We start from the raw sequence: 25,792 nt of genomic DNA on the forward strand, positions 1-25,792 counted from the left end.
ACCACCACCCAGCCCCAATGCCCACACAGTCCCTGGCACATGCACAGTTAACAGTGCCAATAACAATCACTATGACTCCCACAAAGCACTAGCTCATCTACAACAAAACCTGCCATGTCCACTCCACAGCACATCTCTTGCATGTATGACCATTGCACTAGCTACACCAACTGGATGCTTCGATTGAGGACCACTTCATGGCAATGGCAGCTATGCAGTATCATTACACAATGACAAACACCCCCAAACAAAGCCACAGCACTGTCACCAAACCTAATGGCCACTTATCCAGATCTACAACCCTGAAATGGACTGGGCTAGAAAGTTAGAAGGTAAACCCCATGCACCAAATGCACAGACAAGTTACCATGCATACACACATACCCTCCTCCCACTTGGACACCATGCTGCAATGTACAGCCATCCCCGCTCACATCTAGCAAGCCTGATTTACCAGGAGCAAACAGGGCACACCTGTCATGTGAACCATCACACAGGACCTGAACCCATCCACCCACCAAAAGTTACCTACCCTGATTGACACCAATCCTCAATGGAGCATGGTACACATCTCATCATTGCTGGGAATCATGTCAAGCCACTGTATGCATCAGACAAAGAGATAACCAATTACACGTCCACCATGTAACTCTCTCCCACTCCATCCACAGGTACCCCTGTCACTGCCATCATGAGAAGAATGCCAGAGACAGCCAGCCCACCTCCTGTGTGGTATCAACAGCACAGCCAACCCTTCATTCCCAACTCTGTGTCCCAAGGACTGTTTAATCAATAGTGTGCCCCACAGTACAGGGACCAGTGTCGACCCATCACACCCAAGACAATGAAGGTCCTGGTGACACGGAGTGGGCACACCGTGCCAGGGGCACAGGCGGGAACCTGGGGGCCAGAGGACGGGGCACCCAAGGGAGTCAACTGACCAGCAAACCATCTCCCAAGTCCTGGGAGCATACCAACAATCAGAGGACAGGATGGGCCAGATCATTACCATGTTGGGGGAAAACCAAAGGCTACAGAGGGAATACCACCAGGAGGTCATGCGGCAGTGGCAGGCCTACAATGCCACCATGGCCTCCATTGCAGGGTTGCTCGGGGACCTCAACACCACCCTCTGTGCTTCCACCACCTACCAGCAGGCCCCTTCCACTAGCCACATCACATCTGAGCCTTCAACATCTGCCGCAACTAGCGGAATGGAGGCCCTACAAGGAGAACCACAGGCCTCTGGCACCCCACCCCTTTGTAGCTGCTGAACCCCCCTGCAAACTTGGACATCTACCCAGACATCCGACTGGAGCAGATGACAAGACCAAACCCACTGCCAACTTCTCCTGATTGTTTACCGTTGTGTGCCACTGAGACGCCCTGTTGACATTCAATGACATTACACCTTTTTCCCATGGTCCCTGGACACTGAACCTGTGCTACCTACAGCTATGCCACCTACTCTGATGATTACAACTAACTCATCACCTGTTTGTCAAAGTATGCACCATTGACTGTTTTTCACATTACCCCTGTATGCCCAATAAAAACTATTGATCACAGCAACAACATATGTGTATTTATTTGAACAATATACAAATGTTTTGTCAGCCAACAGGCAGTGTAATGGACAGCAGAGGGAGGCATCATCTGCAGAAGACACAGTACAACAGATATGTCCCAGGGCAGATGTAAGGTAGTCACTAGTCCAGGCACACACTACAGTAAATCACTCATCCAACCTGCAAAAGAGACTGACAGAATTACAACAGGATAGAAGGCATGGTCCCACACAAAGCATATATGCACTACACAGTTGTCCAGCCCAGGGGAGATTGCCACTGAAGCAGGGCAAAACAGATGACATTTCTACACCCCCAGTTACAGAAAATACACGACAATTCACTGTATCTGTCATCTGTCATGTGCTAAACACTATTCAGCATACAGTTACCAATGGCTAATGCGCATGAATGCCTCAAGCCATATGTAGCAGAGGTGCTGCCAGTGGGTGGAATGACATGAGGACAGGAGAATGCAGGACACATAGCTCAACATAGATCTGTCCATAGGTGATGTGAATCTAGCTACCTGCAGTTAGTCTACATGTGAGATAAGATACATGTAAACTCTGCACCTTACATTCTGGCACTCACCTCCCCCAACACACACATAGGGACAGGAACACATTACAACACCACTGATGAAACTATTCAGGAGGACTATTGTCACCAATCAATGTGGATACACATCACTTGCTAATACCCAGTCAACATACCTGTATGTCACTGGAAGTACTGATTATTGAGCTCAGTCCTAGAGGAGGCTGAATTATCCTCATCTGCCTCCTCATAACTTTCCATGACTGCGTCACCAGACCCTGGTCCAGCTGCCTCGTCGTCATCATCAGCTAGCAATGGTATCGGAAATCTCAGGGCAAGATTGTGGAGCATACAGCAGGCAGCTATGATCTGGCATACTTTTTTGTGGAGTGTAGAGGAGGACATCTCCAGAGACGTCAAGACATCTGAACCTGGCTTTCAGAAGGCCAAATGTCCTTTCGATTGCATGCCTCATCGTGCCATGGGCTTCCTTGAAACTGAGTTCCCCTTCCGTGGCAGGGTACCTCACTGGTGTCAAAAGCCAGGGAAGGTTAGGCTAGCCAGAGTCACCTGTGTGCATAAAGGTAGGAGCAGATACAATACAGGTACAGCCACAGGGAAGATTGTGATGACAGCTGCCATAACAGAGACACACATCCAAATGTATACATACCAATGAGCTAAGCCCTCTCTGTGAGTAGTCGTGCATCATGTGTGGGACATTGTTGTTTCTCAGAATGTAGGAGTCCTGCACAGATCCTGGAAACTTGGCAGTCACCTGTGCAATTTACTGGTCTGCCAGACACATCACCTGAACATTGATCGAGTGGTAGTTCTTCTGTACACCTGTTCACTGGCACTGGCACTGGGAGGGACAAAGGCTATATGGGTGCCATCTATGGCCCCTATCATATGAGGGATGTGTTCCATATCATAGAAGTCTGCCTTCACATAAGCCAAATCTCCATGTTGGGGGAACCTGATGTAGCTGTCCAGGTGTTTCAAGAAAGCATACAGTATATCTTTCAACACAAGACTGAACATGGGCTGTGACATCCCTGCTGTCAAGCTCACTGTATTCTGAAAGGACCCAGTGGCAAGAAAGTGTAGCACTGACACGACCTGCACTGTGGGAGGGATGGCATACGGATTGCGTCTGGCAGGTAATGGATCAAGCTCCACTGGGCACATAGATCCATGATGGTCTGACGACTCGGACGATAGGTCTGGATGATATGCCTGTTCTCCATGGTTGCAAGATCAACTAGTGGTCGGTACACTGGTGCATGTCTCAATATCCTAATGGCAAGGTATCTAGGACAGAGAGTAGAACATGTACTAAGTGATTAGTATTTCACACATGTAAGCAGAACATGCCATCATCGCACACACCTAACACTGTAGACATGTGTCGCACTGCTGACACAAACCATTATGGGCAAGCTGAAGCGTCACAGTGACATGCATGTCACGTGTTTTGGCAAAACTATGATCGCACAACATAGGCCTACTCTGCAGTTTGAACTTAAATGTGTATGACACAGTTATTTAGGGACTGCAAGGCATGATAGGTGCACATAATGGCATTCTCCTGGCCTGCTGGTACAGGACAGTTGGAAGTGACCTAAGTCCGCCGGCGTAGGTCGTCATGGCAGTAGGCAGTTGCAACCACCGTGCAACTTCTCATTGGATAACATTGCTGCCTATGGGGGATTGGGGCCAATGGCAATCACTGCTGACGGCGACGGTCCTATAAGCGGTGGCCATGACCGCCATATTCTGCTCCCTTGTTCACTTGACTCCTAACACTCTTGCTAGCAAGACCTCCATGAGCTGAACTGCTGTGTCCTGTCTCTGGGAGCCAACATGCCACGTCTTGCAGGTAATAGATGGGGTCCTACCCCTGTATGGACAGCTGTATGGGGCACCAGAGGGACAGGTGAACCCAATGCCATAGGTATGTGTGATGGGGTGTGTATGATGGTGTAAGGGGTAAGTGTACTGAGGAGGGAGTACATGCATGCAGGGGGCATGGAGTTGAGGCAGGTGAGCCAAGAGGAAGGGCATTTGTGGGCACTTGGTGAGTCAGATGTGTATTGTCCACTGCTGTTGGTATGGGGCATGTATACTTGACTTTCTCCTTCTGTCTGTGTCATTCATGCAGGTGAACGCCCATCAGAAGAAAGGGATCTGGTGTGCCATCGCCAAGCAAGTGCGTACCCTGGAGGTCCACAGATGGTGGAGCACTCACTGCAGAAAGCAGTGGGAGGACCTGAGACGCTGGGCCCGGAAGACCGCAGAGGCTCACCTGGGGATGTCATCCCAAGGAGGGAGGGGTGCCTGTCGGACACTAAGCCCCCTAATGGCCCGCATTGGCCTACACGGAGGTTGATGGGCATTTGAGGGCAGCACAGCAACCACAAGGGGGTGAGTACTGACTGAATCCTGGCACTTGGCTGGCCTTCATAGGGATAATGTTCCTCACTTTAGGCAAAGTGACATAGTTGTAATGACATCCTGTGTATCGTCTATTGGAAATGGGTATCATTCATCCTGGATGAGTATAGATAGTAGATGTGTTGGCATGCTTTACTGTCAGTGGATGTACATCTCCCACTGCTAGACATCTCCATGTCTGGAATGTGGAGATGGTCAAATGACATAGCCACATGTGAGACCGTGCTGCCTATGCAATGGATGTGAGTATTAGTATCACCCTAAACATTGAGCATGACCAGCTCCATCCATCTGCATTTGTGGCTCTGAGGTGTCAGTCCACTCCTATCTGTGTAGGATACCTGCACAAATGCTACTCTGTGATTCTAGTTTTATCACAGGAACTGAATACATCATGCACTGGTTATGTTATTGACTGAATATCGGGCTGCCATTACAGTTCCACTACAGATATGGCCTTCATGGGGACTCGATCATTGATTTGATAGGTGTATTGTCATATTTAGGTGATCTGCTGAATGCAGGGTATGTGAAGTTAGGCAAACTGGGATACTGGTACATGTACAATTGATGAAGCCTGGCTGCAGACATTGTGCATTCCTACTTGTGGGGATGCTACTGTTAAATCAATCGAATGGTACTAGAGGCGGTAAGTGCCTTCACAGGTCTTGTCGATGTCACGGAAGTATGTATATGGGATGTATGACAATTGCCTAGCAATTGAAATGCTTCATTGCAGAGTTACTGCCTACATCATGTCCGAATGGTAAGGTGGGGGCACATCTGAAGGGCTGGGACTTTTCTGCTTGCCTTGGACAAGCTGAAGTGGCAGGTTAGCAGAGACTGGACTATTGCATGTCACACGGCATGTAGATGTGAAATTAATATTGCATTTAGCCTCCCCTGGCTGGCTCGTGTAGTAGTGGGATGTGTAAGTGGTGTACAGGCAGTGGAGTTGGTCCATTTGTGCGTAATGCATCATGACATTTACCATCTGAGATGTGTGTTGTCTGGCCTCTTTGACGGGTATTATCATTTCTGGAATGGTGTTCAAGGGTGGAGTTGTCATGATGCACAGTCTGACAGGTGTGACTACATGTCTAGTTGCATTGTAAGTGGACCATAATGTAATATGCGTGTTTCTGGAGTACATCTGGTGTGACACTGCACTCAATGACTGAGTATGGATGTGTCATATGTGATATATGAGACTTTGTAGATGCACTAATCAGTATGATCAGTTGTGATATATATGTGTTAGGTGTCTGTTGATCTGGCTCTATGATTGGGTCAGACTATTCAAATGACTATACTACAAACTCTTATTATACACATCAGATGTTAACTATTTTGGTGTCTGACTTGCAATGGCCAAATCAGTGTCGATTTACATATTGGCTCCACTATACAGAGTGTTTGGTCTGGCATGTAATGTGACAGGCAGGTACTGTGTGGTCTGCGAGTGGAGTTGTCTTCAATGCTATGGATATGCTACAGAAGGCATGGTCTGATTATTTGTGTTACCGTAGTGGCCAGAAGTGTTTCGTTCAGTCAGCTGGACATCCAATGGGTGATAGGGGCATGGAGAGGTATGATGTGTATTCAGGCACACAATTGATACTGCATTCAGGGCATGCTGTGCCAGCAGAAATGGCATTGGTAGTCATCATGTGGAGGAATCCAGTTGTGCTGTCCAACTTAGATATTGATGTAGGTGTCAGGGTTGCAATACAGGGGTGGGTAGTATGGACGTGTTGTGACATGATGTAGGTAATCTATATTGGCACCTGCGATGGCCTAACCAGGATAAGTCTTGTCACAGATGTGTGTGTTAAACAGTGTGTATGAGAGCAAGAGGTTAACCCATTTTTGCCCTCTCTCTCTCTCTCTCTCCCTCCCTCCCTCTCTATTTGTGTGCATCAGAATCGTCAGGCAAAGGAGAAGGGGCACAGGCAAGTGGGGAAGCAGCAGCCCACAGGACCAAGGAAGATGGAGCTAGTGAGAGCGAGGGACCCAGTGGGGCAGAGGGTGAGGTAGAGTGCCACCGGGGAGACCGGATCTATCACCTCTTCTTTGGATTCCTCCTCCAATCGACACTCCCAGGCAGAGTAGGACCCATCTGGGACCACCCCAACACCATCTTTGTCTGCCACCCCCCCCTTACTAGTACCGCCCTCCCTGTAGCTCCCCACCCAATTGCCTGTGCCCGCTCACCCGGGAGGGTGGCCATCTCCTTCACCACAGGCACCTCTGCCCAGTCAGCCCTGCTGCCCTCAGTCAGGAGGCTATTGACCTCCTGAGGTCCATCTCTGTGGGTCAGTCCACCATCCACCCCTTCCTTCACAGACACTACACCTGACACATCTGCAGCCACCACACCATCATTGACGGATCCAGCCACAACACCTGTCTTACCCACAGTCACAATATCAGACCTGCAGACATCCACCCCTGTCACCACATCCACACCCACCACAACCACTGACACTCTCACATGCAGCACATCTACCATACCTGCAGACACCACCCCAACAGACAGTCACTCATCCAGCATGGCATCTCCTGCACCTCCTTTCTCCCTCCTCCAAAGACACCTAAACACCCACTCTCACCCACCCAACAGACACCCAGCACCCACAAGCATTCCACACACACAGTTGCACCCAAGACATCCAAACCAACACATCTTACAACCACTCCCTCTACCAAACCCTTTTGCCATGACTGCCCCATGTGTCAAAAAAAAATTCTTCTTGGAGTTTTCCTTGTTCCCTACTCCTCTCTCACCCCGTGATACCCCAAGCATTCTTCCTCGCTCCCTAAGTCCAGCCCTTCCACCTCCAAGTCCTCCCCTGCCTAGTACCCATGCCCCTCCCCTTGCCAAGAAGTCTACCCCTCCCAAGCCCAGGCCCAAGGCCCCCTTCCCAATCCCAAGCTCAAGGACCCTCCTCCCAAACCCAAGCCCAAACCCCCCCCCCCCCACACCCACACCCTAATTCCTGATGTGCCTGCCTGTGGAGGTCATTTTGCAGTCAGGAGTCAAGTTGGGGCACTGTAAGGTGCCATTTGTGCCTTTGGGACCTTGGACTGGCCATTGACCTTTTATTTGTACATAGTTTTCATTTTATATGTTTTAATTTTTAAATACATCTGGACCAACATGTTGTTGGATTGGATGTTTACATACTTGTCCTGCCTTTCTTTCTACATGGCAGTTTGGCATTTGTGGGCTTTGGTTTGTGTGTGTGTGTTGGTTGTACCAGCTGTTGTGCCTGGACTGCATGCGTGGGTGTGGCCCCACCATTTGTTCCGCTGTCATTGATATGTAATGTGTGTAAAATATGATTGTGTTGTGACGTGCATGTATGTAACTAAATTGTGTATTGCTTGTGTAGAGATGTGTAATGGTGGTGTTGTTTGCCCTTGTGTGGTTGTTATGTGTGCGTCTCTGTGTGTGGTGATGGCTATGTCATATGCGTGGTGTGTGGTGTTAGCGTGTTGTGACGTACGCTTTGTTGTACTGCAGTGTGATTGTGTTTCTTGGTTGTCTGTTGTTGTTACATGTTGTTGTTTGTATGTGTTATCATTTGGAGGTGTGCTATGACATTGCTTGGTGAAGCATCTGTGTAGTTGCGGTTGTGATGGCGTTGTGTCTATCAGTGCTGTTGTGGATGGTTGTGTTAGACAGTACCGGTGTTCTGTCTGTGGGCTGGTGTGTGTATGGCACGTGTGTGCTGGCCGTGGTATGTGTAGTACGGGTGTGCATGTGTGTAGCATGAGAGTGTGTGTAGGGTGTGTGGTTATGTATGTGTGTTGCTGTTGCAAGCTGTCCCGGATGTGTATGTTGAGTGTGTTTGTGTAGTGTAGGTTTTCCCTCCAGTGTGAGGTAGGTGTATGTACTCATGGTTTTTACCTTCGTTGCCGTCACTGGTTCCGGAGTCATTGTGGAAGCAGGAGCAGTGAGAGGACTTGCAGTTCAGGTTCCATGGTGACTCCAGTCAGGTATGTGTTCCAGAAGGTGAGTATTTCCTTTTACAGAGTTGGTTTCCTCCAGGGTTTTTGTAGTGGTGCGACCGTGGCTGAAAAATTGGTGGTATGTAGCCTCATAATATGTCCGGCGGCAACATGGTCCCCATCAGCCTGAAGGTGCCTACCATTGTCTGTGGTGGCATGTCCACACTGGTGGTACTGGCGGTTGTTTGACTGTGTTCTGTTGGGATGGTCATAATTTGGCTGGGCTTCACTGCCAGCCCGTTGGCGGTATGACTGCCGCCACCATCATGGCGGACCTGAGACCGCCAAGCTTGTAATGACCCCCTATGGGTAATGAAGAAGACTGCTAAGTTATTGAGCCATTGCAATCCCTTCTTGTTCACAAGCCTTACTCAATGAGAAAATATTATTGGTGAAAACAAAGAAGACGGAATTAAGGAACTGTCAAGAGTCACTGCCCTGAACAAGTTATGTTAGGTTATGTGTTTTTGTGTAACAAAGCGTTCACCATTACCTTGTTTTAAAAGTATACTTCTTTCTGTGCCTGCCAGCTTCCTGGAAGAAGTGGTACAAATGGTGTATTACCGCCACAGGTATGTTGGTGACATAGGTTTTATGGTGAGAGTTTTTCTGGGGTGGTGTTTGATGCGATGCGCCAGACCTTGCAATGTTCCAACCCAAAAATGACTGGTAGCTGTGCTGTGGGCAGTGGGTGCTCCTAATGGCAATTCGGGTATTTTGCCCTATGATTCCAAAACCAAGGGGTCTTTTGATTCCCAATAGCCCAGTCTGGGACCAGATAAGTAGAGAAAAGTTGGAAATTCTGCATCCTCCTGTCACAATAGGATTCTTGTTTGGAGCTAATGTGATTCTTGTCCACATGAATCTCACACCATCAGAGGGAAGTTAGCTGCATTGATTTGGGCGAAAGTGGGGAGGCATTCCTTGGAGATCAATGACTATTGTCCCGGAATCATAGGCGTAAGACTGGAATGCTGCGTGCAGCGACCACTGTTTCCAAAAGGCAAAAAGGTAGCGAGAATAGAAAAACAAAGTTTCGGGGAAACGGGAATTCAGACATTAAAACGGAAACACAATATACAGTAAGGGTGTTGCAAGTGCACATAGAAATCTGGCAAATACGTTAATCAGAAAATGCAAATATTTCATGCAAAAACAGTCATCAATTCTAGGACTCCCGCCTGAATATGTGCACACTCATCAGATAGAAGACTTACATTGATTTTAAATTGTAGACTTACGTGTTCGCAAAATAAACGAGTACTGTATGTAAGGCGTAATGCATTAAAATGTTGCCCCATATTTAGAATGTTTTTTCATTTATATAGCGAACATTATAATGTTGCTCAAACTATAGAATTTATATTGCACATTTAAAAAGTGAAAACCGCAAACAGAATTGTATCGGGAACCTCAGAGAAACACTGTCAGTGAATTATTTCTTTTAGTTCACTATGACATCAAGAGCAGTGTTGATAATTTTGTGAACATGGACGGAACAGTTTAACTCTTTGGGGTTTTTAACAGCGCTGGAGCATCATCAGTGGACCATTTCCTCATCTTTTGAATGACACAGTCAGTAAACCTTGTATGCGGTTTGGTGGGATTCCCATCTCGAGCAAACTTCAAGCTGGGATGCAACATGGATCTATGTCTCCACTGACCTGGTACACATCTAACATAGATATTCTTCCAAAAACTGTTACCTCTGGAAGCAGTCAGCAGTGTAGTTATGTTCACTCACCTCACTTGAGGGTTGACTTCTTCTACTGACTCACTGTTCTCATGTTTCCGCCAATAAACTGTATCCTGCAATTCAAAAGAATTACCTTGTAAGTGAATATATCAACATTTATAGGCTGAAGGAATATTTCAATTAGGCATGCCAAATATGTCGTGCCTCGGTGACAGGACAATAGTAATGGCCACTTAAAAAACAAAGCCTAAGTCAATAGGTCTCTCCTTTAGAGCCTGTTGGCTTTGCCCATGTTTATCAGCCATAGTGCACAGCATCCCCAATGCTGTGCAGCACGGTTACAAAATTAAAAAAGGCAACATACTTGACTTCCTTTTTAGGAATGACCCTTCTTTAAAAGTCTTGGACCCAACTCACTGTAATTTCATCATTTTTTGATCCCTATGCTCCTTAGAAACCAAGGCCCACACTCTGCCCCTAGTCCACATATTCAGAGAGACCGCAGATGGGCTAAATTAGGGCCAAACCTGGAAGCAGGTCCTTAATACTACAAGCCATGACTTGGGCTCGGACCCCTCAACTGGGAACACTAAAGTATCACAGTGGATCACGCAATCATTCGATCAATAAATCCCTAAAACTACCCAAAATTCACATGCTAAAGCAAAATCTGCTCCCTGGTATAACCCTCAACTACGACCTCTAAAACAAGAATGCAAAAAGGCAGAAAGGAAATGGAGGAGGACTTTAGTGTGGCTAACAAATTAAACTATTGTATACTATAAGGAGTTAACATTCTGAAATTAAAAGTGCTCACATTGCCTTCTTTGATGTCAAAAGTCCCTAGTAAAATATTTCAAGTAGTAAAGGCACTATTAGAGCCTTCCTCCAGTGGCCCCACGCGTGAACCCTCAGCGGCTAGATGCAATGACTTGGCCAGATATTTAACGAAAAACATCGCAGATGTATATCTGACTTTTTAAGAATCCATTAAGGATATTACTCCCTCCCCTAAGGAAAGCTTGCAGGAAGAAGGGAAAACTAGCTTATCAGCTTTTCTGAACTTGAGAACAGACCACTTTTCAAATCTTTTTTATCAGAGTCAAATCTGGTTCACTATTTGTTTGTAAAGAGTTGCCAACTGGATGAATAAATCTTGCCTCAAGCTAAATGGGGACAAAACTGAGTTGATGGTACTAGGAAACAACTTCAACCCCTACCTCATCTTGGGCTGACTTGAATGCCTGGGTTCACCAAGACGGCTATAAAAAGTCTAGGAGTATGGCTTGACAGATCTATGGAAACTCAGGCCACAAAGCTCTCAGCCAGCTGCTACAGTATTCTTCGAATGCTCTGCTAAATTTTATACTTAACCCCCTTGCCCTCCAGAAGGCTTGTAATCCAGGCACTGATAACCTCTCACCTGGACTACGGAAATTCACTTTATCTGGGAGCCCCAAAAGTGGTAAAGAACTCTGCGGCCCTCATACTGCTGAATTTCCCATGGCACAACTCAGCCCGACAAACTTTGGCTTCCCTTCACTGGCTCCCAGTTGAGCAGATGATCAAATTTAAGGCCATCTGTATTACCCACAGGGTGCTGATGGACAATGCCACCCCCCCATCCTAGGAACTTTGTTCTCCTACTACACTCCCAGGAGAACCCTCCGGTCCTCACACACCGAGGCAGCAGCGCTTAAAATCAAAAAGGCGAGATTCAGGGGAAGATTCTTTGACTGTGATGCAGCCTAACTTTGGAACTCTCTTCCCTACACTTTGTAGACAATGGACAACAAACTGACTTTCCTCAAACTACTAAAAACCATTCTCCTTGTAACGTAATCCTTCTGGAGAACTCAGTTCACCCTATATGGCACTAACACCGCTGAGACGCCTATTGGTATCTATGCACTACATGAACGCTACATAGAATAGAATCAAATAAGCACAGTTTTGCTGTTTTGCCAAAAACTACATGACCCTTTTATGACAATGCAAATTCACAAGCATTTATTAGCATCCCAAAACTTACCTTTCCATCTGCCACATGTTCATGTCGTCGGTAATGAATGCTGGTGTCACTCTGACTTGTCCTGAAAGGTAGACCAAAATATCGTCAGTTCACATATCCAAATATAAATGTGTAGCCATGTATTTTTGAACTCAGCAAATAATTGCAAACATTACTTCCCACCCATTTACAATAAAGTAAACCAACCTGGCACCAGCTATAATAATATGCTAGAACACATTCCATTGATCCACAGAGAGAAACACTGTTCTTTTCACAAAGCCAGTCCAAGGCTTAGCATACGTTGTAGCGCAAGTGGATATGCTTTCTCTGTCATCAGAGTCAACATATGGCATTATGTTCCTAAGGCACAGTGGTCCGAATTCAGAAAGGTAAATTTAAAGGAGTAGATTTACACACATGCGTATCTACTAATTTTCCTTCACAAATGGGGGGGTAGGAGCCTCCTAGAACTGTATTTACAAGGGTAAAGTTACCATTAGCAACTTTTGACCTGTTGGTGGAGATCTCCACCACTGAGCCACATATCTCTGTACAGAAAAGATAGATGAAGTGAAGGGACAGCTTTCCACCCATAGTTTTGTGAATGCATTTAGTAGCAAGTAACTGAAGTATTGTAGAACTACTTTAAAGCCTCCAAAAGTATTGTTTGTGTATAGTGTATAGTGTATTGTTTAAGCAAAGTTTGTGAATCATGCCAATGCACCAGTTCCTGACTTCGTACTTAAACCATAGCATGCTGGTACTTCGCTTTCGGGCTAGAACCTTAGTCTACTAAGTAAGTAGAAGTGCAAAACACTGGATGCATGTGTTAGTTAAATAAAATTTCAAGACAGACAACAGTGCTGTTAAGAAGTGTTGTTCCTTATTTTCTTGCTCATGCAGCAGAAATGTGTTGTGTATTTAATCTCAACACAGTTGAAAACATTGACCAAGGCATAATGTGTTTTTGGTAATATGATTGATCGATGGATTGATTGAGATTTATGCAACAAGCACAGCTCCTTAGTGTGAGAAACTGGGGCTGATTGCAGAGGCCCCATAACTTTTTGCCCCCATTTTCCACTTTATGCTGGTGTTTTCCTGACTCTGATGGTGCCCTGGGTACTGCTAACCAGTCCCAGGGCCTGTGCTCTGTGTAAAATGGATATGCAAATTAGGCTAATTATAATTGGCTAAGTTAACCTACCTATAAGTCCCTAGTATATGGTAGAGCATGTAGGTTTAGGGACCACAGCATAGGTGGTGCACACCTAGGTGCATTGCTGAGGTGCCCAGTGTCATTTTAAAAGCAAGCCTGCCTTGCTGGCTGCTTTTAAATTAAAGTTATATGCAAATTCGATTTTGGAATTAAAGGTACTTCCAAAGTCTTAAACTACCTTATTTTTACATATAAGTCACCCCTAAGGTGTGCCCTATGTGCCCCTAGGGCTGGGTGCCATGTAACTATAAGCAGGGACTTTATAAAAATAGATTTATAAGCCCTGGTGAGGTAAAAACAGCCAAATTCGTTTTTCCCTCATTGAAGTACATGGCCTTCATAGGCTAGAATGGGCAGACTTTATTTTAAATTTTAAAGTCTCCTTAAATGTTACATACCAAGAATTTGGTATCAAATTGATTGTTATAATAAATCCCACAACTTCCAGTTGTAGGATTTAATATAACTAGTGCAGGTAAAAAGTTTAGACTTTACCTAAAAAGTTGCCAATTTCAGCTCTGCATTGTTTTTGCTGCTGTGCTCTGATTGGCCAGCCTGCAGCAGCTTCTGCCAGGCTACTTTAATGAGGTGTGAAGTGGCCTGACTTCACACAAAGGAATGTGCTTGGGGGAGAGAATCTCCCCTCAGCAGATGGGGAAGCAGGAAGGGGGAGGGCTGCCAAACTGGTCTTCAAAGGCAGAGAAGGACATCTGGAGCACCCAGCAACACCCCCACATCCTGCAAACCCAGACAGCTAGGTGCCCCCTTGATTAGATTAGGAGAGGGCAGGAGAGGGGTGTGTTTATGATTTTTAGCCACACCAGTGGGTGGGCTCAGCCAGATCTCTCCTCTAAAAATCAGATTCATCCATTTTGGATTTTTAGAGACTGTTGCCTTCTGGGATGGATTTTTGCCACACTTCCCAGGAAGTGGTCATCACAGGGGGACGACCCTGTCCCTGATTGGAGGACCAGGGCCCCCCTGCTTTTCACCCAGGGGCAAGGATAAAACTGGCAGACCTGCACCCACGCCTCAGATCCCCACCAAATTTCAAGAAGAAAGAACTACAAGGAGAAGAAGGACTGCCCTGCTGGACCCCTGGCCTGCACCTGAACCCTGCACTCAGAAAGACTGCACCAGCTGCACACTTGGGCTTCACCACAAGAAGGACTTTGCCTGGCTTCCACTGGTTCAAGGAGGGACTCCCTGTTTGCTACAGGTGAAAAATTGCTAACCAGAGTCCCCTGCACCAACTCCTGAAAAAGTGACCAGCTGACCACTGCCCAGTGGCCAAAAAGGAGTTTGCGCCAGGTGCACTCTGGGAGTTGAAGTCCGCACTTCCCAAGGACCATCACAGAACTTCTGGACCCTTGGGGTGAGCTGTGGACCCCAAAAGAACCTTAAAAGAACATCTGGGTGAAGCCCCAGAAGTTTGGAAAAGATTGGAGAAATTTTAGAAAAAAGCTCCATAAAGTGACCGACTCGACGCGGAAATTCTAGCCGGCTTGCCTCAACCGCGACCCGGCCTGACTTCGTGGTTCGTCCCGGTCAAGAAAAACATCCGAAAAAAAGACTAAGTCCGAACGTAAAAAGTTGACCGGGACCTTCCAGCCATCGTATCCGAGAAGGGCTCCACGGACGTCGGATCAAGATCCAGGTTTACCCCGGTCGAAGGATTTTCATCTCGAAAAAACGACTAAGTCCGAAGGTAGAAATCACCACCGAGGAAACCGACTTTGCGTATCCGGACAAGGGCTCCAGGAGGTCGGATCCAACTGGCAGGTTCGTCCCGGTGAAGAAAAACTTCAAAATAAAGACTAAGTCAGAAGGTAACTTTTTAACCGAGGCTTCCCGCGACCTGTATCCGAGCAGGGCTCCATCGCGGTCGGCCTGAAAGTTTGACTTTGTCCCGGTCCTGGTGCAACCAGATGACCCGATTGGCGCTTTTTGTTTCTATGCGCTAGAAAATAATAATACTTTAAAAATTCATATCTCCGGTTCCCCTGAACCGATTTTAATCGTTTTTGTGTCATTTTAAAGATAAAAATATAAGCTATTTTTATAAATTGGTTTTGGATTTTTAAACTGTTTCCTGTGTTTTATTTAATTACTGTTGTGTGATATTTGAATGCTTTACACTTTGTCTCCTAAGTTAAGCCTTGACGCTCGATGCTAAGCTACCAAGGGTAGAGCTGGGATTAATTTACTGAGACCTAACTGTACTTTTGTGGAGGTTTGTGGCTTGTTGCTAGGTGTAGGTACCTACCTGCCCTATCAATAACCCATTTTCCAACATAATTGGAAGCAGCGACGGGATCCTGTACTTGTGTTCAATATCACGTTACAGTTTTAGATAAAACAAATTAAAAATCCTTTAAATTGTCCTAGTGCAAAAATTGTTTTTAATTTTTAATTTTAATTTTTTTTTAAATTAATTTGGATTAATTTCAATTATTGAATTTTTGTAATTTTTCTAAATTCTTGTTTCCAATTTTTGCAAAAAGTTTTTGTTGACACAAAACTAGGGAACCATGGAGCTTGATCTGGCTAGCCTACCCACACTGACAGTAGTCCAGCTTAGGGGGTTGTGTATTGAGAGGGGGTTGCCTGCAACCACTAATCTCAGGAAGGAAATCCTGATTAAATCCCTGACAGCATGGGCTGAGGCCCAAGAGGTAGAGACAGAGGAAGCTCCAGAGGAGGAACCAAAAGAGGATGCAAGCTCTAACCACTCAGGGGAGGGAAGGCATCTGAGCCCAAGTGAGGATGAGGAAGAACGGTTCTCACTGGACACAGTCACTAGGGGCAGACCCAAAGCTAGTGATAGGAAGAGGGTCCTTTCAGGAGGAGAGAACCCATCCATCAGGGAAAGAGAGCTGGAAGCCCAGCTAGCCTACATAGCTTTGGAGGCAGAGAAGCTTGCCCTAGAAAATAAAAAATGGGCAAGCAAAGAAAAAAAAGATGGAAGCAGCGAGAAAGAAGCTGAGGTGTCCATGGGTGGGGGAGTTTGCCCCAGATTACCCAAGGGGGTGGTTCCTGCTTATGTAGAGGGGGATGACATAGATAAGTGGCTAGGGGCCTTTGAGAGGGCACTCCAAATGAGAAGGGTTAAGCCTCAATACTGGGGTTCCCTTTTGTGGGAGTTGGTCCCCAACTCAGGGAGGGATAGGCTTCTGACCTTAAGGGGGGAGGAGGCAGATTCATACCCTAGTATGAAAAGGTGCTTAGTCAAGAAGTTTGGTCTGACCCCAGAGCAATATAGAATGAAGTTCAGGGACACCCAGAAGGTCAGTACCCAGTCTTGGGTTGACTTTGTGGACACCTCACTAAAGGCACTAGAGGGCTGGATTATTGGCAACAAAGTAAATACTTATGAGGGGTTATACAATCTGATCATGAGAGAGCACATCTTGACCAATTGTATCCAAGAAAGGTTACGCCAGCATCTAGTGGACTCTAAGCTGACCAACCCTAGAGAGCTAGGGGAGGCAGCTGATGAGTGGTTGAGAACCAGGGTGGTTGCCAAGTCCCAGGGGGGAGACTCCAAGAAGGGGGGGACAGGTCCCCAAAAACCTAAGGAGGGAGGTGGTAAGCCCACCACAGAGACTCCCTCTGTACCCCAGAACCCTAAGAAGGAGGAGAGTAAATCCCACTCCCACTCTGACATGCAGAGACAGGGAGACCCAGGGTTAAAAAAGCTCTTGGACAGTAGGGCTTGCTTTGACTGTCAGCAGACAGGTCACTTCAGAGGAGATGCAGCCTGTCCAAAGAAGGTGGTTAGCACTGGGCTGTCCAGTGTAGCCATAGAGGAGGATTCCTCAGATGATGAAGTCCTCCTAGCATTGTGCTGGGAGACAGGACCAGATGGTAAGCTGGTGATCCCTGAGGGTGGGAGTAGGCACTTCCACCACATTCAAGTGAATGGGATCCCTACCACTGGCCTGAGAGACACCTGTGCCAGTCACACTGTAGTGAGTGACCGGTTAGTGACCCCAGACATGTATGTCCCAGGAAAGACAAAGAAAGTCAGGATAGCCACAGGGGAGGTCACCTCCAAACCTGTAGCCATAGTGCCCCTAGAGAGGGAGGGTATCCTTGACTGGATTAGGGTGGTAGTCAGTGCTGACCTTCCCCTAGATTGTATCCTGGGCAATGACCTCCCAGAGGTGAGTCTGGTCACAGATGGGGTGGTCGCCCAGGGCGCCCCCCCAACCCAAAGTCCTGGGGAGTCAGTCCCTACAGTTAGGAGACAGGGGTCCCCAAGAAAAGGAAAGAAGAAAAGGAAGGGTAGGCCACTCTTAAAGAGAGTTCCAGGGAGCCAAAGGCCTTCTGCCCCAGTAGGGGGGGAGCCCAGAGTTGGCACTGGTGAGGCCTCACCTGACCCCAAGGAAGTCCTGAGTAGTCAGGCAGCTGTCCAGATGCAAGGTGTTGCCCCTGCACTGACAGAAGGGAGAGTGGAAGGAGGGTGTCTGCCACAGGAGGTGGTAGCCCCCCACTCTAGACAGCAAGAGGGGTGCCAGGACCCCAAAGATGCCCCTAAAGCAGCTCAGCCACCTGTCAGTGGAGAGCTTAGGGTGTGGTTCTGGGTACTGACAGCTGTCAGTAGCCTCTGCTGGGTGCTAGCCTTCCTGGCAGCACTGTACTTGGCCTGGGAGGCAGACCCCAGGGCCAATAGCAAAGTAGGCCCCCCGACCCTGTTGGTCATGGTGGGGTTGCTCAAGTGTTGGGTGACCTCTTTGGGTAAGCTAGGTGTTGCCCTAGCAAAGTTTGGAGTAGGGGAGGTGGGCACCTCACTACCCAATTTGGCAGAGAGAGAGGAGGAAGACCCCCCTAGAGGGAAGTTTCAGTTTGAGTTGGGTCCTTTTACTGTTGGGATGGCTTCACTACCCAGAGGGAGTGACCCTGACAGGAGGATATAAGGCAGAGTAGGCCCTGCAAAGGGACAGCCAGTTTTCTTCACTGTCTTCCTCGCCTAACAAGCCAGGAAGACTCTCCCAGGATTGGGCTGAGTCTCCTGGGCGTGTGGGCTGGGGGGGGGTTGTGTGAGAAACTGGGGCTGATTGCAGAGGCCCCATAACTTTTTGCCCCCATTTTCCACTTTATGCTGGTGTTTTCCTGACTCTGATGGTGCCCTGGGTACTGCTAACCAGTCCCAGGGCCTGTGCTCTGTGTAAAATGGAAATGCAAATTAGGCTAATTATAATTGGCTAAGTTAACCTACCTATAAGTCCCTAGTATATGGTAGGGCATGTAGGTTTAGGGACCACAGCATAGGTGGTGCACACCTAGGTGCATTGCTGAGGTGCCCAGTGTCATTTTAAAAGCAAGCCTGCCTTGCTGGCTGCTTTTAAATTAAAGTTATATGCAAATTCGATTTTGGAATTAAAGGTACTTCCAAAGTCTTAAACTACCTTATTTTTACATATAAGTCACCCCTAAGGTGTGCCCTATGTGCCCCTAGGGCTGGGTGCCATGTAACTATAAGCAGGGACTTTATAAAAATAGATTTATAAGCCCTGGTGAGGTAAAAACAGCCAAATTCGTTTTTCCCTCATTGAAGTACATGGCCTTCATAGGCTAGAATGGGCAGACTTTATTTTAAATTTTAAAGTCTCCTTAAATGTTACATACCAAGAATTTGGTATCAAATTGATTGTTATAATAAATCCCACAACTTCCAGTTGTAGGATTTAATATAACTAGTGCAGGTAAAAAGTTTAGACTTTACCTAAAAAGTTGCCAATTTCAGCTCTGCATTGTTTTTGCTGCTGTGCTCTGATTGGCCAGCCTGCAGCAGCTTCTGCCAGGCTACTTTAATGAGGTGTGAAGTGGCCTGACTTCACACAAAGGAATGTGCTTGGGGGAGAGAATCTCCCCTCAGCAGATGGGGAAGCAGGAAGGGGGAGGGCTGCCAAACTGGTCTTCAAAGGCAGAGAAGGACATCTGGAGCACCCAGCAACACCCCCACATCCTGCAAACCCAGACAGCTAGGTGCCCCCTTGATTAGATTAGGAGAGGGCAGGAGAGGGGTGTGTTTATGATTTTTAGCCACACCAGTGGGTGGGCTCAGCCAGATCTCTCCTCTAAAAATCAGATTCATCCATTTTGGATTTTTAGAGACTGTTGCCTTCTGGGATGGATTTTTGCCACACTTCCCAGGAAGTGGTCATCACAGGGGGACGACCCTGTCCCTGATTGGAGGACCAGGGCCCCCCTGCTTTTCACCCAGGGGCAAGGATAAAACTGGCAGACCTGCACCCACGCCTCAGATCCCCACCAAATTTCAAGAAGAAAGAACTACAAGGAGAAGAAGGACTGCCCTGCTGGACCCCTGGCCTGCACCTGAACCCTGCACTCAGAAAGACTGCACCAGCTGCACACTTGGGCTTCACCACAAGAAGGACTTTGCCTGGCTTCCACTGGTTCAAGGAGGGACTCCCTGTTTGCTACAGGTGAAAAATTGCTAACCAGAGTCCCCTGCACCAACTCCTGAAAAAGTGACCAGCTGACCACTGCCCAGTGGCCAAAAAGGAGTTTGCGCCAGGTGCACTCTGGGAGTTGAAGTCCGCACTTCCCAAGGACCATCACAGAACTTCTGGACCCTTGGGGTGAGCTGTGGACCCCAAAAGAACCTTAAAAGAACATCTGGGTGAAGCCCCAGAAGTTTGGAAAAGATTGGAGAAATTTTAGAAAAAAGCTCCATAAAGTGACCGACTCGACGCGGAAATTCTAGCCGGCTTGCCTCAACCGCGACCCGGCCTGACTTCGTGGTTCGTCCCGGTCAAGAAAAACATCCGAAAAAAAGACTAAGTCCGAACGTAAAAAGTTGACCGGGACCTTCCAGCCATCGTATCCGAGAAGGGCTCCACGGACGTCGGATCAAGATCCAGGTTTACCCCGGTCGAAGGATTTTCATCTCGAAAAAACGACTAAGTCCGAAGGTAGAAATCACCACCGAGGAAACCGACTTCGCGTATCCGGACAAGGGCTCCAGGAGGTCGGATCCAACTGGCAGGTTCGTCCCGGTGAAGAAAAACTTCAAAATAAAGACTAAGTCAGAAGGTAACTTTTTAACCGAGGCTTCCCGCGACCTGTATCCGAGCAGGGCTCCATCGCGGTCGGCCTGAAAGTTTGACTTTGTCCCGGTCCTGGTGCAACCAGATGACCCGATTGGCGCTTTTTGTTTCTATGCGCTAGAAAATAATAATACTTTAAAAATTCATATCTCCGGTTCCCCTGAACCGATTTTAATCGTTTTTGTGTCATTTTAAAGATAAAAATATAAGCTATTTTTATAAATTGGTTTTGGATTTTTAAACTGTTTCCTGTGTTTTATTTAATTACTGTTGTGTGATATTTGAATGCTTTACACTTTGTCTCCTAAGTTAAGCCTTGACGCTCGATGCTAAGCTACCAAGGGTAGAGCTGGGATTAATTTACTGAGACCTAACTGTACTTTTGTGGAGGTTTGTGGCTTGTTGCTAGGTGTAGGTACCTACCTGCCCTATCAATAACCCATTTTCCAACACTTAGACATAGATAATATGCACAAATGTTTAAGAATTTTTGCAACCGAGGGGAAAAAACCTCAAGATCGAACTAATGGAAGACTTAGAGCATGAGAAATGCAAGGTCATTTTAGATAGTACCCTAGACTTTGGTAGTTCTGCTTGCTTTTATTTATTCATTCCCCCATTAAGTATCAACTGGGACGTTTGTTATTAGACTTTTGACAGCCCAGGCTCCCCCTATCCTCGAGGACAACAACTTTAGGTGTCTCTATTGGCGAAGTGCATTTAAATATTCTGAAGGAAGGCGTTTAATTTTCAATGTTGCCTGGCTCAAATGTTACTGCCACTATTGCTACTTTTAGAGTGATGTCTGACTAAAAACCTTCTTGATGTGGAGCAATTAAACTATTGCTTCTATACAAATTAAAAAGCGACAGTTACTTTTGATTACCTGGTGGACAAATTTGATGTTTTTCATGTCAACACATAATGATGAAGGTTAATTTGTGTTCAGATGCACACACATGTGAGAAATAAAAAAGATCAACATGAGGATTATGTGATGACCATCATCCATTTAACCAATGGTGATTAGTATTCACCATTCTTTCTCCTCCCAGACCTTACAATTTGAGAGTATCAAGGAGTGTGACAAAGATGAGTAGAGTTGAGTGTAATGCATAAAACAAAAACGAAATCCGAGCTTTAGCACTGAATCTCTCTTCTTCGTTGTGCCAGCCCCAGGTTCGCTCTTGACACAGGGACTGCGATGAGGAACAGTATGACTCAATATAATGAAGATTACCAGTAAATAATCAGAACATTCCCAGTCAACACAAAGAGAGGGACATTCAACTAGAGCAAGGGACCAACTGGGCCACAACTACAGAGCTCTTTTTCATTATTGATGTTGTTGTTACACAAGCCAGTCTCCCATGCACTTCTCAATTGCCTTGATCCATATAAAGCAAAGCCCTGAGATTTAACAATAAGAGGTTAGAAGATAATTAGTTGGAGCCTGGAGTCAGAAGAAAACCTGATGGCGTTTCCTCAGTTCCCTTTCAATATCACTATCATTATGGCTACACTGAACATCCATTAATTCACTATAAGGATACTCAGGAAGAATAGGCCACACACAACCCAGAGGAACTAGAAGATTTCAGGAAAGGAGCACTGAAAATGAGTATTTCTCTTTTTTTCCTGTCAAAAGCTTTATTTGACCAAAAAATACTATTTATTACCTTGAAGAGGGGCTTCAGTTTCACATAAGTCTACTTTCGATGGGTCCAATGTGTGAATCAGAGCCAATAGTGGCACAGATTCACTCTGGTGTTGGATGGCTTTCATTTCCCTTCAATGCCATCACTGCACTAATGCACGGTTATTTTAGATAGCACCTTGGGTAGTACTGGGTTTATGAGAAGCATTTGAAAACTTTGTTTATGACACCTGTTAAATCTCTTGTCCCATTTTGGGTTGGTGCATGTGATAATAAATGAGTTGTGCCCTTTTTGACAAACTGAAGTCAGACTCTTCCCATGCACCCCTTTAACCTCTGAGACTAGGAGTCATACCTTTGGTGCTTGTCAGGTTTCCTGATTGTCACCTTGTCTTCTTAACAAATACACTGAGCTGCTTGTTAGCCTGATACAGTGCTGATTTCCACATTTATAGTGTATGCTAATGGCACGTGTGCCACATCAGGGTGAGTTCAATAATGCATGATGATTTTCCATGACTGAATGTGCATTAACCTGCTTAAGCTTAAATTAGACAAAACTGATATTATGATTGATGCTGGCAGCACAGTCCAGCCTAGGCAGTTGAGGGATTACACTTACTATACAGATGTGGTTAACCCTCAGGGGTTGAGGTCAGGTTAGGTGCAACTCTGCCAATTGAACCCTAGATTGTCAAAGTCACTTTTTGCTACCTTTTCCATCTTATCCCCTGAAGAATCATCTTGCCTTGTCTTACCATTCCGAACCAAAGCAGATGTCATTCCGAACCAAAGCAGATGTCCACAGTGCTGCAGGGTGGTTGGGGGAAGGGTGAGAGAAGGTAGGGGCACTGTGTGTGGTGGGGGAGAATTGCATGTGTCTGTGTGTGTTAGTTAAAGCAGTTTGGTATCAAGAATTCAAGTCCCCCTAGGTGCTCCTGCGTGGCCATACTTTTATTCAGCTACCTCAGCAAAAGAGTCCTGTAAAGACTTCATGTTTTTCATGTACGAAGCATCATTCCTCATAATATCTGTGACTCTAATTTGCCTGTAAAAGTGATTTGATTGTCTCACTGGAGTATCTTACTTATGATAAACCACTTAAAGGTTCTTCATTTATAAAGTCAACTGTTGCAAACTGGATCATGGAGTCCTAGTTGTATGAGCCAATTTAAGGTAGGTTGTTGGAATGTGGAGGACAAGTTAATTGCTATCAGGCAGCGTCCCATGTAGTGTAAAATATACCTTCAGATTTTTGTGGCCAAGCCAAAGACACTAAACCAGAAGCTTAAATAAACGCCAGGCGGTATTTTCCTCCTTGAAGGTGAAGAAAGGGTATGTGTGTGTGGGTGGGGGGGGATCAGGAAGGGGTCCTCAACGGTTTCTTACTAACAGACACACTCAAACTTCAATTCTAGAGCAAACAAGATTGCCACCATGATCTCCACTCAAATAGGGCTCCTCCTGTTGATTTTTCAGCTAAACTGACCTTGACAAAAACAGTGACACATCTTAATCTTGGCTGAATCCCAACCATGGTCTGTACCACTGCTGCTCTTAAATCAATACTCCCTGCAGGACACTGACATAATTTCATATCCTTCACAAATAGAAATCATACCTCCAATTTTATTATTGTAGGAACTGAGTATTAATATAGGAAAACAAAGGATTACTGAAGTGTTTTATGTTAGGGTGGTGGTCCTACAAAATGTGACACCAACCAGGAAGAGTTATGTAAATAGATGGCTTTGTTGTGCATGGATGTAAATGAATGAATGAATTATTGAATGCATTAATAAAATGTTTATTGTGCTTGAGCAATTACATCCATGACACTATAAATAAATAAAACTATAAAAATACAGATTGTGATCGATTCCATGCACACTGGACCTTAGAATATTAAATAAAAGAATGCTAGTAACAATGTAAATATTTGCCTGTTTGAGTATTTGATAAATTAAGTGATTGGCACCCTTTAATAAATTCCGTGATTAAGCATTGTTATTGCTTGTCTGCCAGATAAGAACAATTGGCAACTCTTCGCTGCACCTGCGTGAAGGTGAGAAATTCTTACAGTTGTTAGCCTCATGTATACGTTTTTCCGCTGACTGCTCTTTTCATGCGGATTATTTGCTCATGGGGACTTAACAATGGGGTTTGTGCACTTTTTATGGAAAACCTCATCTTGTGTTTTTTTCAGTGGCGGTCCCTCCATTTGAGGAGAGGATCGTCACCACCCTGCTGCAAAAGCAGCAGAAGTGAAAAATGAAATGATAATAAAATGCATGTATTACCATTTTATTTTTCACAGCTCCTCTTTCAGCCTGAACCAAGTCAGGAACGAGTGATGCCATTGTTGCGGATTTGCAGCAGAGTAAAAGTGGTGGACACTCCAGTTTAAAGTGAGCATGTTGCTTTGGCCAGCTGTCTTGCGATGGCCAAGGTGACATGCACACTTTAAATCTCTCCACCAGATCTGTTTTATACAGCTGGGTGGAGAGAAGGCACAGGTCCCCAGTGCCTAACGGAATGTCGAGCTCGAACCTATCCTGGTGCTGTTCTCATGCTGCTAACATTATCAGGGGCATGAGAAAAGCGTCTGGAGTGGTACAGGGAATTTGCCTGAGGCTCTGAAACTCGCGCTGGGACTTCTGAAGAGGAGAACACAGAGGAGCTGGGACTTCCAAACGGAAAACACAGGGCGCGTGGGTAAGTAAATATTTTAGCGTTATTCACCTTTTGACCTACTGACACTGTCTTCAGCCTGATGTTCAGAGCTCTCAGTCATGGCCATTATAAATAAAACACTATTAACGAGCCATGAATGAGAGCTTTGGTAACAAGACTAAAGGCATTTACCACAAAGCCTGTCAGTGGGTTAAACCATCCACTTCTCTCCACGCCCTTCCAGAAATAATTATCACCACCCACCACTGGCTTTCTTACATTTTAGGCTGCTGCACTTCAGTGCCCCAGTCTGAGGAATGCTTCTCTGAATGACCCTGTAAACAGGAAGAACATGAGTCTTTAGATTCCTGTGTTTTGTCACGCATGCAGAAGCAGCTAGTTGAGTTTCGCCTCCTTTCTTCCTGTGGCAGGTATCAAAGTATCAGATATTGAAAATGTAAGTGCTTTCAGAATGCTCCTTTACCTTTTTATTAAATTGTCTTGCTAAACCTACCAGATTAGTTTTATTTCCCTTTTTACTAAAGAGACGGCATAAGGAGTGGGACCGGCGTCTCTTGATGGAAGTGGCATTGTGCTGATCAGAGAGATTTGTTTTGTTCATTTCGCCTTGTTGATGGACTGCTGGCTTTACTACACAAGTCAAGTCACGTATATATTTCATATATAAAGTTATATTACAACAAGCATCAGGAGAGGCATCAAATTTGTGATTTTCTTTCAACATGCAGGGGAAGTGTTACTGGGAATGAGAGTTTCTTAACAATGTATTTTTTATTAAACAAGAATATATATGTATTTATTCATGTTCCCCATCGGCCTTACCACGACGCCACTAATGAACCAAGGGCAAATTGTTT

At 45.9% G+C, this 25,792-nt stretch overlaps 1 protein-coding gene across 3 annotated transcripts in view; it reads right to left on the minus strand.

Moving 5' to 3' along the window:
• Positions 1–25,792, minus strand: part of CLMN (calmin) — a 520,511-nt gene that overhangs the window by 9,049 nt on the left and 485,670 nt on the right. For all 3 annotated transcript variants that reach the window (XM_069208248.1, XM_069208250.1, XM_069208249.1), the window contains 2 exons: positions 12,308–12,368; positions 10,324–10,388 (listed from right to left, as the gene is read on the minus strand). In XM_069208248.1, the coding sequence (XP_069064349.1) occupies positions 10,324–10,388; positions 12,308–12,368 (126 nt within the window). The remainder of the gene's footprint in view (positions 1–10,323; positions 10,389–12,307; positions 12,369–25,792) is intronic.

The sequence above is a fragment of the Pleurodeles waltl genome, chromosome 9, assembly GCF_031143425.1.
Source record: "Pleurodeles waltl isolate 20211129_DDA chromosome 9, aPleWal1.hap1.20221129, whole genome shotgun sequence".
Classification (NCBI taxonomy): Eukaryota; Metazoa; Chordata; class Amphibia; order Caudata; family Salamandridae; genus Pleurodeles; species Pleurodeles waltl.